Source organism: Helianthus annuus, chromosome 16 (genome assembly GCF_002127325.2).
Source record: "Helianthus annuus cultivar XRQ/B chromosome 16, HanXRQr2.0-SUNRISE, whole genome shotgun sequence".
Taxonomy (NCBI): Eukaryota; Viridiplantae; Streptophyta; class Magnoliopsida; order Asterales; family Asteraceae; genus Helianthus; species Helianthus annuus.
The window spans coordinates 152,863,157-152,881,599 of NC_035448.2; the positions used below are offsets into that span (position 1 = coordinate 152,863,157).

Below are 18,443 nucleotides of genomic sequence, written 5' to 3' on the forward strand. Positions count from 1 at the left end.
TTTATGGCATTTTAGACTAAATATTTTCATGGTGTTTTTCAGAACTACGTGTTTTTATCGCGTTTTAACTAGGTATTTTCATGGTGTTTTTCTGAATTCAGTGTTTTATGGCGTTTTCAACTGAGTTTTTCATGGCGTTTTTCTGAACTGGGTGTTTTATGGCGTTTTTAACTGGGTATTTTCATGGTGTTTTTCTGAACTCGGTGTTTTATGGCGTTTTCAACTGGGTATTTTCATGGCGTTTTTCTGAATTGGATGTTTTTATGGCGTTTTATTTGAACACCCAATTCATATGAGTGGTTTTTTTTTACAATATTACCCCTTATTGAAATTTAGCATCGATGCCACATGTCAACACCAAAATCGTTCTCACCGTTCTCACACTTTTCACCATTTTTCCTAAATCCTGACCCTATATATATATATATATATATATATATATAGGGTCAGTATTTAGGGAAACGTTAAAAGTGTGAGAACAGTGAAAACGGTTATGGATCGTCAGATCAAAACAATCCATGGACTAGATTGTGCGGTGGCGTTTTCATAAATAACATCCATTTTATTATGTAGGACGCGCTTCATTAAGGGTAAAAGAGTCTTTTGACTTCTCTACCGAAAACGCCAAATCATGAATGAAACGTCGTTAACTTCCCGCCTTAAAATACAAAGCAAACATCATTCCTAATCTAAAAGCCATTAAAATATAAAACGCCAAACTTTTTTTTAAACGATAAAGCTGAACAAACAGTAACTGAAACGACGAAACTTAATTACTAGCATTTATTATAATAAAATCCCAACTAAAACAACCGCCAAAAACATCCTATATATACAACATCTCAGACCTTCAATTAATCACACCAAATCCAAAACGTCATATTTAATATATACCATTCATCTTACAAAAGCCAAAAAACCGAAACATCAAAGATTCCAAAAACAAACGTTTCTTTGAAATTCAGTTTGGTTGTCGGTAAGGTTTCGCTCAATGTGGTGGACAATATCCTTAGGTGAGGATATTGTCCATCTCATTGAGTAAAATCTTATTGAGTTTACCTCAACTTCCATCCAATTTATACACGCCAAAACATATAAAAACCATAAAATTGCATAAACGTCATTACTTGGAGGTTCAGTTTTTTTTCTCAATAAAGTTTAGCTGAATGGGGTGGACAACATTGTTAGACATCTTTCTTAACTGAGGATTAACAATGTTGTCCATCTCATAAAGCAAAATATTATTGAGTTTGGCATGACCAAAATTAGAGGTTTCAGTTACTTTTATTTAGTGGCGTTTTGTTTCTCAGTAAAACGCCAAAAAGTTAAAAAATCAAAAATTGCAAAACATCGTTCCTTGAATATTCAATATTATTCTACGCGAAATTTCACCAAATGGATTGTTAGCTGAGGGGTGTAACTCAATAACATTTTGCTGCATGAGATGGACAAATCTTCAAGAAAAAGAGGCTGATGTCATACTTATGTCATTTTATGTGCTTTGTTCTTGTGAATATTTGAATGGCATGAAGAGATGGATGACACTTATGAGTGGGTTGAAGATAAAGATGAACTTCAAACAAAAAACTCATGTCATTTTGTGCTTCCAAACGGCCATAGAAAAGCTACTTCAACAACAAAAAAACAAATGAATCATACCAAAGTCAAACCGCCAGTGAATATGTTTCAAAGAAGAAAGAGACTGATGATAGTGAAGATATGGAAGATGAATTGTTTCTATTTTTTAATTTTCTTTTTCAGTTGTTTGTTATGTAATAAAAACGCCACACAGACAAATGATTGTGAAAAACACCATCATGCCATAAAACGCCCGAAACTCCCAAACTATAATAAAATTACTTTGGACAAGTATTATAAAAACTCAAAAAAAAAAGTTTAAAACAAGGTACAAGAGAATAGAACAAAGTGCCATCTTTATCTAAATCCTCACTAAAAATACAAAACGCCAAAATCTCGAAAAGGAAAACAGTAACTACAAAGAGTAAACTAAAATGATAACAGATGAAGTAGACACAGACTGTAACTACAAAACAGTAAACTGAAGCGACAAAAACTTTATTAATAACATTTATTATATTAAAATATAAAATGCCAAACTTGAAAGATGGGACGTGTTACAGACTTCAGAGGTTAAGCTTAGCAAAAACAGTAATTACAATCAGTAAATGAAACGACGAATACTTTATTATAATAATATCCCGCCTAAACTACGCGCCAAAGACATCCTATAAAATTAAACCTCTCAGCAACTTCCATTTGATCACACCAAAAAAACAAACGCCAATGTTCCTAAATACCACTCACTGTAAAACGCCAAAAAAGTTAAAAAAATCAAAGATGGCAAACATCCTTTCTTGGATATTCAGTATTGTTCTGCGTGAAGTTTCACTGAATGGATTGTTAGGTGAGGGGAGTAATTTAGTAAGATTTTGCTGCATGAGATGGACAAATCTTCAAGAAAAAGAGACTGTCATTTTGTGTTCTTTGTTCTTGAAGAAGGCTTGGATGAGGAGAAAAGATCGATGACACTGAAGAGTGGGATGATTATAAAAACGAAGATAAAGATGAAGAGCAAAGCGAAAAAACCCACGAACACGGGCATCGATCTATGTCCCCCAATATCCAAAAAAGCCACTTCGACAAACGAACGAACAATAATTCACACAAAAAACAAAACGCCATATATTTGGTGACAGTTCTTGTAGTTTTAAAGAAGAAAGAGAATGATGACAGTGAAGACTGGGAATAGAGATCCGATTAGGATTTTTAATTTTTTTTTTTTTTTTTTTTTGCTTCTATTTTTTTTCATTGTGGTTGTAATATAATTTTCCGCTATGAAAAATACATTATCTCTCTTAAAAAATGCTTGTAAAACACCAAGATACCACAAACGCCAAAACTCTATAAACAATAATAGAACAATGGCCATATCGTCTAAACGCCATTTAATCTAAAAACAAACAGTAACTACAAGCAGTAAAACTGAAACGACGGAAAATTTATTACTAACATTTATTATATTAAAAAGCTACTCCTGGGTACTGTAATTTATTTATCTTTTCAAAAACGTCATAATTAACTGTCACGTTATAGGTCTGCATCCTACATGGCGCCGGAAAAAAAAAGTCATTATATAAGTAGAACTGGTAACAAAACTTAAAACTCCACACATTATCTAAAACGCCACACACTATCCAAAACGGCATACAACTTAAAAAATTGGCTAAGGTTATTGCATGGAGGTTTGAGAGGTCAGGGAGACGTTTCATCCTAAAACGTCATTCAGAGAGATATTCTGAACCTTGGGGTTCCAGTGGCCGGCGATTTGGAAACGCCATAAACGCCAAAATATTATCTATGTGAAACAAAAAGATTAATATAAAAAGATCTAAAAAAAGACCAGTAAAACGCCGGGTAATTACTGAATTTGGTTCACGCCAAAAAATCTTAAATGCCAAAAATGAAACAGTATTGTGACACCGAATTGGAAAAGCGGAAGATAAAATGACAAAAAAAGCCCTCCGCCCTAATTATATCGCGCGCCACGTGTTCAACCAGGATCCATTCTCACCGTTCTCACACTTTAGAGCGTTTTCTCCTGATCCCGTACCTATATATATATATATATATATATATATATTAGCAGGAACCCGCGCGATGCGGCGGCGGCAACAATTCACAACGCGATACTCATTTTTCGTTAGTTTATTAATCCTTTAGTGGATTTACCCGTGCTTTACGAAAGGCATACCAATTTCTAAAAAAAGTAGAAATGTAAACGCAACGTACCTACAACTATAGTTATCAAAGGCGCATAAGCCTCGCCTGAGGCCTAGACGAAAAGCAAAAAAAAAAAGCGAGGGCTGATAAAAAAAAAGCTCATAAATAAAAAATTAAAAAGATGTTATATATTAGAAAAATAGTACTATTTTCAAATAAAATAAACACAAAACTCTTATATAAAGTTCAATATCATCTAATCGGTACTTCAAACGTAATTCTAGAACTTGAGTAACAAAATATTTGGTGTAAAAGAATTTCTAACCTATATAGTTTTGTAGTAACTATATTAATAATAAAAATTATCATGAAAGAAAATTGATTTTTAATTATGTATCGTCACTATTGTGAAACAGTGTTACTTTTTGTACAAGAGTGTGTAGCTTTTCTACAAAGCAACATGTTTTTACTGTTAAGGTAAGTTTTATCAACCATATCAACACAAAAGATCTACAAATTCAACATTTTGGTCTATGGGTTTTCATCTTTGTCATATTCTTTCTATCTTCTTCTCCAGTGATGCAAGCACAACCACAAACGTGTGTGGATTAAATTTAGTATTAAAATTGTTGAAGTTTGTGGGAATCTGCTCAGACATGTCGCCGAAAAGTCGTTTTTTGTCCTGAAACTCACTATAATAGCGCCTTTCACAACACAAGGCATTTTAGGTGCGCCTCGCCCAAAAATGCGCCTAGGCTCAAGAAGCGAGCACTTATTATTTAAGGTACTGAGAAATAAAATATTATACGTGATTGATGAAGACAACGTATTAATATAAGAATTTACAGAATGGGCTTTTTTGTCAAAATAATTAAGGATTAAACTTAGATATATTGTCAATCATAACTAAAGTAAATGAGACTTTTGAAAAAGAAAAAAAAACAAGATAATAAGATAGGCAAGCCCTGTAAATAGGCCTTTTGAATTAGCTACAACCTCAATAAGAAAGAGCCAAATACATAACAGTAGGTATGTTCTTCCTTTTTCCATGAATAACTTTTTTTCTGAACGATGAATATTTATTTAGTAGACCAAACTATGATATTAGTGTAAAAACACACTCAATTAGTATATTGGTGGGGTAACAACAAGTCTCATGAATTAAAAAAGGGTGCTAATAAATCCACATGGTATTATCTTATTTACACATGGTTTATACGGCCGTATAAGGTTATACGGCCCGTGTTGAATAAAGTGAACTGACAAAGGCTGCTGCCACGGGCCGTATAACCTTATACGGCCCGTATAAACCATGTGTAAATAAGATGATACTGTGGTCGTATATATATTATACGACTACTTTATACGGGTTGTATATATCTATACAGCTCGTATACAATGAATTTCCTTTATTTTATTGTTTTATTACTATTTGACGCGACGTATTATTCCTCGATTCACGTGCGAGTAGACGTAAGATTCTCTGATTCGATGTTATATTCCTCGATTCTCGTGCGATTTATGTGATTAGACGTTAGATTCCTCGATATTCGTGCGAGTTATTTGATTCGACATTAGATTCCTCGATTCGCGTGTTAATCATTTGAAACGATGTAATATTCCGTAAAATTCTCTATATAAACGACACTAATTTCATTCATTTTCATTCAACTTCTATTCGTTTCTTCTATTTTTCTCTGTATTCAAATTATTTACGCTATAATGTCGGGTTGGGGTAACTTTTTTAATGTGTTTGATAACGAGGCGAATCAGGGGAGTTATGATAACAATGAAGATAACAAAGCGGGCATGTTTGATCTGAATGCTCCGTTCGATTCCATTCTTGCGTCGGATGCAGGTCAGGATAGTTGGGGTTTGGATGCAATTCAGCCTAATTATGCTGGTTATTATCCATCGCAACACCCGGTTAATTTTGAAGCCCCTCCTGTTAGTTTTGGACCACCGACTGATAGTTCTCAGTCTCCTCCCATAAGTGATGGACCGCCGGAGGGTCCAAATGCTGACCAGGAACGTAGTGAGTTTCAAAACAAGCAGGTATAACATTTAATTATACGTTTATTTGTTGTACGTTAACTATTTTAGTGTTTTTACGTTTGATGTTGTTTTTATTAAAACTTTAGATTAGGTTTGCTCAACGGGTCGTGTTCGCGGGTTGGTGGGTTCAACCCGACTTGAACCTGAAAATTTTACACAAACCCGAACTCGACCCGAACCCGAAAATCGTATCATACATAACAACCCGAACACGACCCGAACTTTCATGGGTTAATTTATGACGTAAAATATATTGTTAAAAAACATAATATAGTATAAATGTGTAACGGGTCAAGCCGCCAACCCGACCATGTTGACCCGAACCCGACCCGTTAACCCAAACGGGTTCGCAGGTTCAACCTGAAACTGACCCGAACCCGTTTATACTAAAGCTAAACCGATTGGTTAATCATTAATTGACACATATAAGTGTTTTCGTTAGATATTCGCTAGCATGGATGAATTGGTAGAGTGGTGTAGAGACGTTGGACGCGTAAATGGCTACGCCCTCGTCACCAAACGCACCATCTACGATAAACAGGGTAGCGGTCAGCCGTTAAAAATCTGGCTTACGTGCGATTGTGCCGGCGAGTAAAAATCAACAGCCACGGTCAGGCGCAGCGGGACCAGGAAAACCGGTTGCAAGTTCCAACTGATCGGGGCATACAAAAAGAGGTTAGGTTATTAGGAACTAAAGGTTGATGAAGCTAAACATAACCACGAACCATTTCTGTATCCAGAGGGTCATCCGTCCCTAATGAGGCTGACTCCATCAGAAGAGAGGACGGTGGAGCAAATGACGCATCAGAACATAAAACCACGAGACATTCTTGCTGCCATTAAAGAACAGAACCCCCATAATGTCTCAACAAGAAACACCATATACAACGCTCGGGCCAAATTGGGTCGAATGGAACAAGTCGGCGAGACTCCAATGCAGATACTTTTCGACCGGTTGGGGAAGGTTGGGTTTGTTTTTTACCATAGAACATCTCAAAACGGCGAACGGGTCGAGGATGTTTTCTTCATCCACCCGGAGTCGAACATGTTGTGGCGCGCCTTCCCGCATGTGTTACTTATAGACGCCACCTACAAGACGAATCGGTACAAAATGCCGCTAGTCTAGATTATCGGCTTACATCCACGTTGATGTCGTTTTGCATTGCTCATGCGTTCGTAAGCAACGAGAAACAGGAAAACTTCACATGGGTTCTACAGAGGTTGAAACACTCATTAGACAGTGTTATGGAACCCCGTGTAATAGTAACGGATAGAGATCACGCCCTAATGAACGCATGTCCAACCGTGTTTCACAGGGCTAGACATTCATTGTATAGGTGGCACATACAGCAAAACATCTTCAAACATTGCAGGAAAAGCTTTAAAATAGATGATCAATGGGAAAGGTTTCTTTACAAGCGGGGCGAGCTAATTAAGTCAACGACCGATCATGACTACAACTACTGGTACGAGCGAATACGATCAAACTTGCCACGCAAAAAAACCGACGGTAAGTTTTATATAACTGTTGTTTAATAATCGTATTTATTTGACTTGTCTTAACTGCACTTGACTTTGATTACAGAGATTATGAACTATTTGGATTCAATCTGGTTACAACCATATAGAGACCGGTTTGTTTCGTTCTGGAGCGACCAACATCTGAACTTCGGTCAACGTACAACGAACAGGGCAGAAGGTCAACATGCCCTTTTGAAGCAGTACCTAGGCGACTCTAATTACAACCTGGAGAGAGTGGTACCACTTATCGATAAGCTCATAAGAAACCAGGTGACAGAAATCAGAGGCAGCATTGAAACAAGCAGGAGCCGAACATTGGGTCATCATAACAAACCAATATTTAATCTCCTACTAAAGAAGGTTTCACATGCCTGCCTAGAGTTGATATCAGACGAAGTAAATGAAATAGAAAAGTTAATGTTATATAACCGTACATGCGCGTGCCGTTTGTATACAAGCTGTGGGTTGCCGTGCGCGTGTCGGTTGGAACCGTATACAACGAATGGTAATACATTATTCGACCAACCACATTTTATAATCATAGCCTTTCATCACGCAAAATCTTATTGACGTTTTATGTTGTTTGTTGATATGTTTCTTAGGTGAAATGATCCCGTTGGAGTTGATAGACCCTTTTTGGAGAAAGTTAAATTTGGACTCCATAGTGGAACCGAGCAAGGTGGACTCTTTCGACTTAGACGGCGAATTTGCGCTTCTCAAACAACATTTAAGTGCTCAGCCGAGAGAACTCAAGAAAAACTGATTCAAAAAATGAAGGATTTGGTACAACTCAATAAGACGAAGCTTAAACAACCAGTTGTGCAAAAAAACACACGGGGTCGTCCAACTTTAAAAGCTCAGCAACAAAGGAAGGATGATTCGTTTACGGAGCCTTCTAGACACAGCTTTTTTACAACGCAGGACCAGTATAGTGATTCATAAGATGGGTTTGGCACACAAGAGTCAGCAATCGAACCTACCAGGCACAGCTCGTTTGTCGAGTCACAAAGTTATTGTACTGAAACACCTATGTTCTTCGGCGAGATTGCGAAAGGCGCTAAGAATTCGAAAACGAAAAACAAGGTCGCAAAATCAAAGGAAGAGCCACCAGATTTACCTTTGCTGCCTGTCGGACAAGTTAATATGTTCTTGCACTACCAAAAGTTCATTCCACCGTGCTTCTATCCACACCTCAGTCACATACAAAATGTGCAGGGTGATGGTAATTGTGGGTTTCGATCTATAGCGGTCGGCTTATCGCTTAAAGAGTGGCAGTGGCCATTCATACGGCAGAATCTTCATGATGAGTGCAACCGGTTCCACGAATATTGGAAAAACATAAATGAAGTTCAGTATCAACAAGTTCTGGAATCATTAGTTTGGTCCGACCAAATAGTCGGAGCACCTGAACATAAGTGGCTACAAATGCCATTCACGGGGATTCTGATAGCAAACCGGTGGAATGTCATTTGTCTCTTATTAAGTGACCTTGGTTGTGCTTCATTTTTTCCCATGTTCACAATAGCCGAAGAAAGTATTCCGCATCGAACAGTCGCGCTTGTACATGTAAACAGGAACCATTTTATTCACGTCAGATTAGAAGGGGAATATCCATTGTCAACCCCATCAGGATACTGGTGACAACCGACACAGAATACGCCAGCAGAAAGTTGGCATCACTATTACAAGGAACGTATTGACCAATATAATACGATCGTTGATGAATATAGGACCAGGGATTACATAGATATAGGGATGTTGTGAATATAAAATGTTATTTACATGTTTTGACAATTTGTAATGATCAACATACACGTTATATAAATGTTTTGGCAACTTGTTGAAATTGAATTTGAAAAAACGTTTAAACGAATCAACGTTAACGCATACCGACCGTATTTTCGTCAGTTCCGCATATAGTAATTGAAAATAAATGAAAAATACTGAATTGTATACGGGCCGTATAAAAATATACGCCTCGTATACAGTGATCGTATATTAAGTATACGACATAATTATAATAAATTAAATTAATGTATACGAGTCGTATACACTTATACGGCCCGTATACACAGGAAAAAAGATCGTATAAGTTTTATACGACCTCATTTCCACCATACGGCCTCAACATTCCACAAAAAATTCTCTCGGTTTTCTCTCGGATCGTTCTTGGACAGCGTTCTTCGGCGTTTTTGGCGTTTTCTTCTCGTTCTTCCTATACGGTACGTTTTCGTATAGTAAACTTTCAAATTCCGTAACATGTTAGATTATGGTCTTGTATAGTAAAGCGTAGATAGGCATAACGATTACGATTGTATAATTCAATTTGACAAAAAAAATTGAAACAGAAAATTGTAACTGATTATTCAAGTGTATACGGTCGTATAAATTGTATACGATCGTATAATGTTTGATTATTCAAACTGTATACGATCGTATACAATTTATACGACCGTATACACTTGAATAACCTTTGAATATTCATACGTTATACGATTGTATATTTATATACGGTCGTATACCTGTTTGAATATTCAAAGGTTATACGAGCGTATATAATGTATACGGTCGTATACTTGTTGAATATTCAAACATTGTACGAGCGTATATGATATGTACAATACGTTCGTATACAAGAACAGTATTCGTATACTTGTTGAATATTCAAACATTGTACGAGCGTATATGATATGTACAATACGTTCGTATACAAGAACAGTATTCGTATAATACGTTAACGATAATCGTATAGTGATTGCTAAGTTGTAATTGTTATTTGTTACAGACGATATGGCTGAGTCATCAGCAGCAGCTGGTGCGGCCCGTAGAGGTCGAGGTCAGGGTCAGGGTCAGGGTCAGGGTCGGGGCCGTGGACGTGGACGCGGACGGGGACGGGGACGTAGACGTGGACAGGAAGAGGAGGTTGTGCCCGATTTTACTGAGACAGGGCAGTTTGTTAGAGATATCCCCCGAGGTACGGTTGCCTATAGGGTTTTGGGCAAATTACGGGAGATGGTGCTGGATGCGCCTCGGACCATAGATTTTCAGTTTTTGACCGATATCGGAGCGATCGGTCGGGTCCGGGAGCTCATGCCAGCTAACTCCCCGTGGGACCGCTTATTTGATGCCGCCGCAGAGCGGGCCCACAGGGAGATTACTTTAGAGTTTTTATCTACCTTTTCATTTACGGACACCCGGGGTGGGGGTTTTCAGCATTTTTTGATGGCAGAGGCCGTAGCTTTTTCTATTTTGGCAAGAGTCAGAGGTTGACACTTCCTCAGTTCGTTGTTGCCTTGGGTCTGTACTCACAGGAGGACTCAAGGTCCCGCGCATTTTTTGATGCGCCAGTCAGCACGCACACTAACGTGTTGTGGCCGTATTGGCGCACTATTGGGTTCGGGGAGTTCGCGAAACCGAAGCAGCGATCCCCGAAGGCACGGGCGACTGATCTTTACGACCCATTACACCGATACCTACATCGGTGTATCGCCGTGACGATCGCCGGTCGTCATGATAGCAGGGAATGGGTCACCCAAAATGACCTATTCTGCACGACTTACTTAGCGGCGGGAGGGCCAACTTGGCGTACAAGTTGGCCGCATATCTCGCCGACTACGCTTTTAAGCGACCCTCTTCCCACATCAGTTGTGGGGCCTTCGTCACCCGTCTGGCGAAGAGTTACGTTCGCCTCCTGTCCCCGCAGGTGGCAAGTGATATGACCCTGACACGCCAGCTTGACAGGGTTGGGAGGGACACAGCCCTATCGATGGGTTTGGCTCGCGAGCTCGAGGGAGGGCAGCTGGTTTGGGCTTATGGTGTGGGTGAGGGACCCCGTGGAGAGGGTGGTGGAGAGGGTGGTGATGAGGAGGGAGACGATGGAGAGGGAGACGAGGGGGAGGGAGATGGAGGCGACGGAGAGGGAGGCGACGGAGAGGGAGGCGACGGAGAGGGGGTCGGTCATGCTGGCGATCGATCACAGGTAGCTGCGGAGGAGTTACGGGGTGATCGCCCGTACGTTCGACGCAGCGTGAGACAGCGTGTGATGCCTCCACCAGGGGTGGAGGAGAGACTCGTTCAGGTCGAGTCGGATGTAGCTGCAGTCAGAGGGGATTTAGCTGCAGTCAGGGGGGATTTAGCTGCAGTGAGAGAGGATGTACGGTGGATGGTCGAGGCGATTGTGGCTATGCATTCTGTCGCACCCCTACCTCCACGAGCTGGCGCAGCACCACCACCACCACCACCGCCGTAGCTGCTTTTTGTATTATTATTATTTTTTTTTATTTTACGTTTGAAATTTTGTAAAAGTTTATCTTCTTTTGTTTTAGATGTAAAACATTATAAATATTAATCTTATGTTTAGATGTTAACTTGTTTGTTTAATAATTGTTGTCGTAGTTTATCATAATCATATCACATATTTATCGTTTTACATACTGGAAACTTACTAAACATTATAAATACGTTTAACTATAAACTCGACTCGTAACATAATCCGATATATACAATACTATTTTAAAATTTACAAAACTTATTAAACGGTTTCCCGATTGCAACAAAAAATTAACAATTCTATACATATTTATCGTTTTACAAAGTGGAAACCTATGAAACATAATAAATACGTTTAACTACAAACTCGTAACATAATGCGATATATAGAACACTACTTTAAAATTTTCAAAATTTATTAAACGGTTTCCCGATTGCAACAAAAAATTAACTTTTCTATACATATTTATCGTTTTACAAAGAGGAAAGTTATTAAACATAATAAGTACGTTTAACTACAAACTCCTAACATAATCCGATATATACAACAAACGGTTTCGCGATTTCAACAAAAAATTAACCTTTCTTTCTATACGGGCCGTATAACATTATACGGCCCGTATACAGATTTCAAAATTAAAAACCCTTGTCCAACCTTGGAAACAATATGCTAGTATGTATACGACCTGTATATAATATACGGCCCGTATACATATAAAAACAAAAAAAAACATTCCACTCATTAAATTCTGTGTATAAACATTCTATACGGCCCGTATAAGTTTCCCGATTGCAACAAAAAATTAACTTTTCTATACATATTTATCGTTTTACAAAGAGGAAACTTATTAAACATAATAAATACGTTTAACTACAAACTCCTAACATAATCCGATATATACAACAAACGGTTTCGCGATTTCAACAAAAAATTTAACTTTTCTTTCTATACGGGCCGTATAACATTATACGGCCCGTATACAGATTTCAAAACTAAAAACCCTTGTCCAACCTTCGAAACAATATGCTAGTATGTATACGGCCCGTATATAATATACGGCCCGTATACATATAAAAACAAAAAAACATTCCACTCATTAAATTCTGTGCATAAACATTCTATACGGCCCGTATAATTATATACGGCCCGTATACAAATTGGGATGTGAAAATAAGATTACAGGGGTGTGGAAATAGAACAATCCTTAAAAAAACCTATTATTAAATTATAGTGAAGTTAATTTAGGAGAGTATTTTTAAAGCTAATTAATCAAATCAATATTATAGTGAGGTTAATTTAGGAGACTTTGTTTAAAGCTAATTACCCCATAAACTTCACCAACTCAAGGTTTCATCGCACACCTGTACACACTCACACCTTACACGCATACACTCTTTTATATATATATATATATATATATATATATATATATATATATATATATATATACCAATATATAAATCTCATGTAATATATATTATATATATAAATAATGTTTTAATTTTGAAAATTTTATTAAATTAGTTACAAGTCTTAGGCGTATCAAATAAGAGAGTAAATTATAAATTTACATTGTTCACTGTATTATATATAAAGAAGAGTAAATTACAAGTTTTGTCCTTTATGTTTACATCAAATTGCAGGCGCTGTCCTTTAGCCAAAAAGTTGACAGGCGGTGTCCTTTATGTTGCCAAATCTTGCAAGTTTTGTCCTTTAGGTCAAACCCAGTTAGATTTTTTAGTTAAATCTAGTCATGTCCAAGGCACATGAGGGCGCTATTGTAATTTCAGCATTCAAGGGGTTATTGTGTAAGATAAATTATATCAAGGGGCTATTATGTAAAAATAAAACAAAATAATTTAAGATATTATTTTTATAACCAAATATATATATATATATATATATATATATATATATATATATATATATATATATATATATTTCTGAAACTAGGAACCACTTATCACCACCATCCTCCACCTCCACCACCACCACCACCCTTCACCGCCACCACTACCACCTTTCATCATCTACAACCACCATACAATCAGACCAAATTTGCCCATAAAACAAGTACCAGATTCAGCCCATAAACTTGTGCAGATAAAAACCCCAAAACAAAACAAAATATATTTCAAAAATCATATGATAAATCAAAACAGAGGCCTGGATTTTAATCCCAAAAAGGGTATAACAGAATATGAATCACTGGACTAGCTGATTCAAGAAAATCTTGCAGCTTCCATCAAGAACATTAACACCCAAATATCAACAAAACATTTTCCACCAGAAAAATCAAGATTCTTAAAGATCAAAAAAACCAACAAAAAGATGATCAAGAATTCATCAAATTTTGTCTACCACCCAAACATTAAGAAACATTTCCCACAAAAAAATTAAAAAAAAAAATCAAGATTTTTAAAGATCAAAGAAAACAACAAAACAAGGATCAAAACTTTATCACTTTCTCAAACGCCCAAACAACAAAACAAAGATCAAAGTTTCCCAAAAAAAATCCGCCATGAACGACCTTCAAACAACCTACAGAGATGAACTGAAATCAACGAACATCCAATCATCGGTCTCTGTAAACACGAACTGAACCACCATCACCTCCCACCTCCCCACAACCTTCACTATCACCACTCACCCCACCCACTGCAGGACTGAACCACCATCACCTTCCTGTTCCTAGTTACAGATGAGGAAGGGACATTATCAATAGCCGCTCCATGCGAGGAAGGTGGGGGATTAGGGTTCGCAGAGGTAACATGGCGGCTGGGGATGACCAAGGGGGGAAATTGAGATGAATTGGTCAGGTGTGAAGGATCTAGAGATTTAGATGGTGGGAGAATTCCATCAAATGATGGCTTCATTGGATGAATTTGAGAGGAAAAAGGCATATTTGGGATCTCCTGTTTCAGATGATGAGTTTAGAGAACAGAGACGAGTTTACACAAAGAGAGAGAGAGAGAGAGATAGATAGGGGTTAAAGGTTTTTATTTTTTTTATTTTATACAAAAGTCCCTTAGTTATAATTTATTTACTCAATAGTCCCTGGTAATATAAAATGACAAGAACACCCTCATGTGCCTCGCACATGACTAGATTTAACTAAAAAATCTAACTAGGTTTGGCCTAAAGGACAAAACTTGCAAGATTTGGCAACATAAAGGACACCGCCTATCAACTTTTTGGTTAAAGGACAGCGCCTGTAATTTGATGTAAACATAAAGGACAAAACTTGTAATTTACTCTATAAAGAAAAATAAAAGAAAATTGAATTGTAGCATAGTATAATATTATTAATAGTAATAAATTATTATTAGTAAATGTAATATATTAATTCTTAAGTTATGCTAACTGGAATTTTTATGGTCCTTTACAAATGTTAACTATGATATGTAAATAAATAGTATATATTGAATGCATTTGTTATGAAAACGGTATTTAAGAGGAAACGAAGCAAGAGAACTCAAAACTTAATGGTTCTTTCCATCCTCTCCAATGCTCCATAACGGGAAAAAAGAAAATTGCATTAAGAGATTAGTAGGTAAAAGGGAAACTAAGTTGTACATTTGGGTTCATGGTTTGTAACTTTGGTTAAAGAAATTTACAAAGCTTCTGAACCTTTGCTTTAATCGATATTTATTCTGACATTTGCTTTAGTTTGTTCCTAGGTAATTTGAATTGGCTTATAGAAAAAGCTGGTTTTTCAAAACCACGTTCGTCTGTAAGAGGAAGAGGGGTGGTTCATTAGTGATAGATTCTAGTGATGAGAGCACCCAATCAAATCATGCCATGTCAGCACCCAATATTCTATCACTAGTGATAGAAATGTAGTGGGGGTGGTATCACTAGTGATAGAGATTCCAATGTACAAATATTATTGCACAATATACAAGACACATGTTCCATTTTTTGATTTGCAACGCGTTATGCACTCAACGAGTGATAGATTAACGAGTGATAGAAAGGGGCGGCGGCGGTGTAGAGTGATAGAATAACGAGTGATGGGGTGGTATCACGCACCACCCCGCCTGCCCTAAGGTTTCATAATGAAAACCTCTCATTTATTTATCTTCCCCATAGTCCCTCTCTCTCCTTTTTCATTATTTCTACCACACACCATAGTGACTGAAAACAGAGTTTATCCGGCAACAACAGTTTTACCGAAAGGTTTTGCTGGTGGTAACTACCATTGTTGCATTCAATGTAAAACTAGCAGTACGGTGGGCTTTCGATTCGTTGGCTACATGGCCTCTTATTCTACATGAAAACCCACGTTGCCAAGTGTCAACAAGCAACTAATGGCCCACCGTCAACCTGGTTTCGGGGAGTTTTACCGTCGGTGTTATAAATTGTGTCAAGAAGAAAAAGCCAGAAACGTTTGTTAACATTTGATTTCAACCTTCGAACTTTGTTGCTGATGATGTTTTTTGTCTTTATTTCTGTCCTCATGGTTTCCACTCTTAAATTCAGATATTATTTTATTTAAATATTTAATCTATCATTTTAGTGTGAATAATACTATATTCAATTTTAAACAGCACAGTTGCCTACTCACATGCGAGCTGGAGTTGCTAAACAGTTAAACAAAACACATGGACCAGTTATTGCACAACCAGGACAGTAGCGAAACGCCCATAACAAATTTACCTCACAATTTGAGGTTCCGACAATGGCACTACACTAACAGTTATGAACTCGGAGAGCTAGTAACCATAAGACATAACGCAGTTATGTTTGCGCAACAGCGACAGAACACCACCTATGGGGAAGACGTACTCACTTAAGAATAAACGCATCGACTCTTGAGTCCTTAAGGTGAAAAGAGTAGACAGAAGTGTGAAGAGAAGGTGAGAGGTTGAATACGTGAATGGGTCAGGTGTGAGGAAGGTAAGAAGTTGAATACTTGAATGGGCCAGGTGTGAGGTGTGATTGCCGAAAAGATTGTTTATATAGGCTGTTGGAAGGTGTGTTAATTGGTTGGTGGTGGGTGACACGGATCGGGTTGCTCAACCGTTGATTTGAGGAATGGTATTTGGACGGTGAGGATAAGCACTGTAGTGAGAGAGGGGGAAGTTTTGAGACCAGATACAGGGATAGTGGTGATTCAAATTTCAAAAATCCTTGTACTCACCTCGATTGCCGCCAGATTCCAAATATTTCGAATGATATTTCAACTTTAAGAGATTTGTGGAAAAGACTATTTTGTCCTTCCAATATGCTTTATAATATAGTAAGTATAGATATGTTCAATAAAGTCGATTCCAACACTGCTGAACCCGAGTTCATTTGAGACGGTTTCCTCCCATTCCTCACTTTTTTGACATCATAGTAAACCTCCACACACAGAGACATACATGTGTGTGTGTGTTTAGAGAAATCATGAGAAAAATCTATAAAATGATTGAGATTTATGTTGAATTTTTATGTGGTTTAGTTTTTAGGGTTTAGAGTTTGTGGTATAATTTTTAGAGTTTAGGGATTAGATTTTAGGGTTTAGCTTTAGCATTTAGTATTTAGCTTTAGGCGTTAGCCTTTAGGGTTTAGCTTTTATTGTGTAGTTTTTTTGGGGATTTAGGGTTTATTTCTTAGGGTTTAGATATTATGATTTAAGGTTTAGTGGTGATACATGAAGGAGGTGATGACGGTGGTGATGAAAAAGGTGACGAGGATAAAAGTGATGAAGAAGGTGGTGATGGTGGTGACGATAAAGATGATGATTTTGATGGCGATGATAATCCTCCTAAACGGGTTATGAAAATTACGTTGATGAACGTGGAGTGACAATAATCTAAAAGATTAAGAAACCTACATGTGAGGATGATATAGATTACATGCCACCAACGAATAAGACTAAGGAAAAGGAAAGGAAAGGAAATCGGTCTACCTAACGAGCTGGACTGACAAAAAAGGCTAAGAAAGGTGTAGCAATTGCCGAAACGACAACATCCGAACCACCAACAGAACCAACAACTGAATCTATAGCAAAAGAACAAGTTAGCTTGTCAATTGAATAAGTTAAATCCTTTCAAGATCCAACTCCTAAAGCCACCACAACAATACAAGAACCACCAGTTCAACAAGAGACCCAACATGTACAATCAAAACCTTTCCAACAACCACAGTCAACCAGTGAAGGTTCATTTACTTCAAAGAGGAAGAAAGTTATAGACATGAGTGATAGTGAGAAATTTTACATGTTAATTCACCAGTTAAGTGAAGTCGTAACCCAATCTATTTGACAAAACAAGTTCATGGCTGAAAACCAAGGAATGATTATCAAACAACAGCCTGAGATCAACAAGTTGAAAGCTGCAGATACTAGAGTTGAATGAACTAAAGCAGGAGAAACCAGAACTCAAAAAAAAGAAACATAGAGCTTGAACAAAAAAGGGTAGATGCACGGTACCCCCGATCGCGGAAGGGATCCCCCTTCTCAAGCTAGCGACCCAACAATGATGCCTCGCGGTGAAACCCCTGCCAACCCGAGGGGCTGAAACATGTTTCGAACCCGTGACCTCGAGTGTCCTCAGGCCGGTTTAAGGTGGGGGTCGGTGCCCACTGGGCTGACACCCAATGGTTATAGAGCTTGAAGAAATGAATGAAAATTGTGCATTGGGGTATGAAGCCCAAAATTATAAACTGAAGATAATATTTGAGGGCATCAAGGATACATTCACAAAGATAAATTCTAAGGTTGGTACCTTGTGGAAGGAAAGATAGAAACCTGAGGAGGTTATGTAAAAGAAGGACCACGGCAAAGAAAATCCTCTGAATTTTGAAGGACAACCTGGCTCATCCAATCTGAATGCAACTGTGGCTACTGAAGGAGGTTCTAGTTCACTCG

The 18,443-nt window shown here is 37.7% G+C and overlaps 2 protein-coding genes across 2 annotated transcripts; both read left to right on the forward strand.

Moving 5' to 3' along the window:
* Positions 1-6,553: 6,553 nt before the first annotated feature.
* On the forward strand, positions 6,554-6,922 carry LOC118488264. The gene has a single exon (XM_035985539.1). The coding sequence runs from the start codon at positions 6,554-6,556 to the stop codon at positions 6,920-6,922; it is 369 nt and encodes a 122-aa protein (XP_035841432.1).
* Positions 6,923-11,083: 4,161 nt separating this feature from the next.
* LOC118488265 (sodium/potassium/calcium exchanger 1-like) lies at positions 11,084-17,380 on the forward strand. Its single transcript, XM_035985540.1, has 2 exons — positions 11,084-11,534; positions 17,232-17,380. Exons 1-2 carry the CDS (start codon positions 11,084-11,086, stop codon positions 17,378-17,380), a joined length of 600 nt encoding a protein of 199 aa, XP_035841433.1.
* Positions 17,381-18,443: the final 1,063 nt, after the last annotated feature.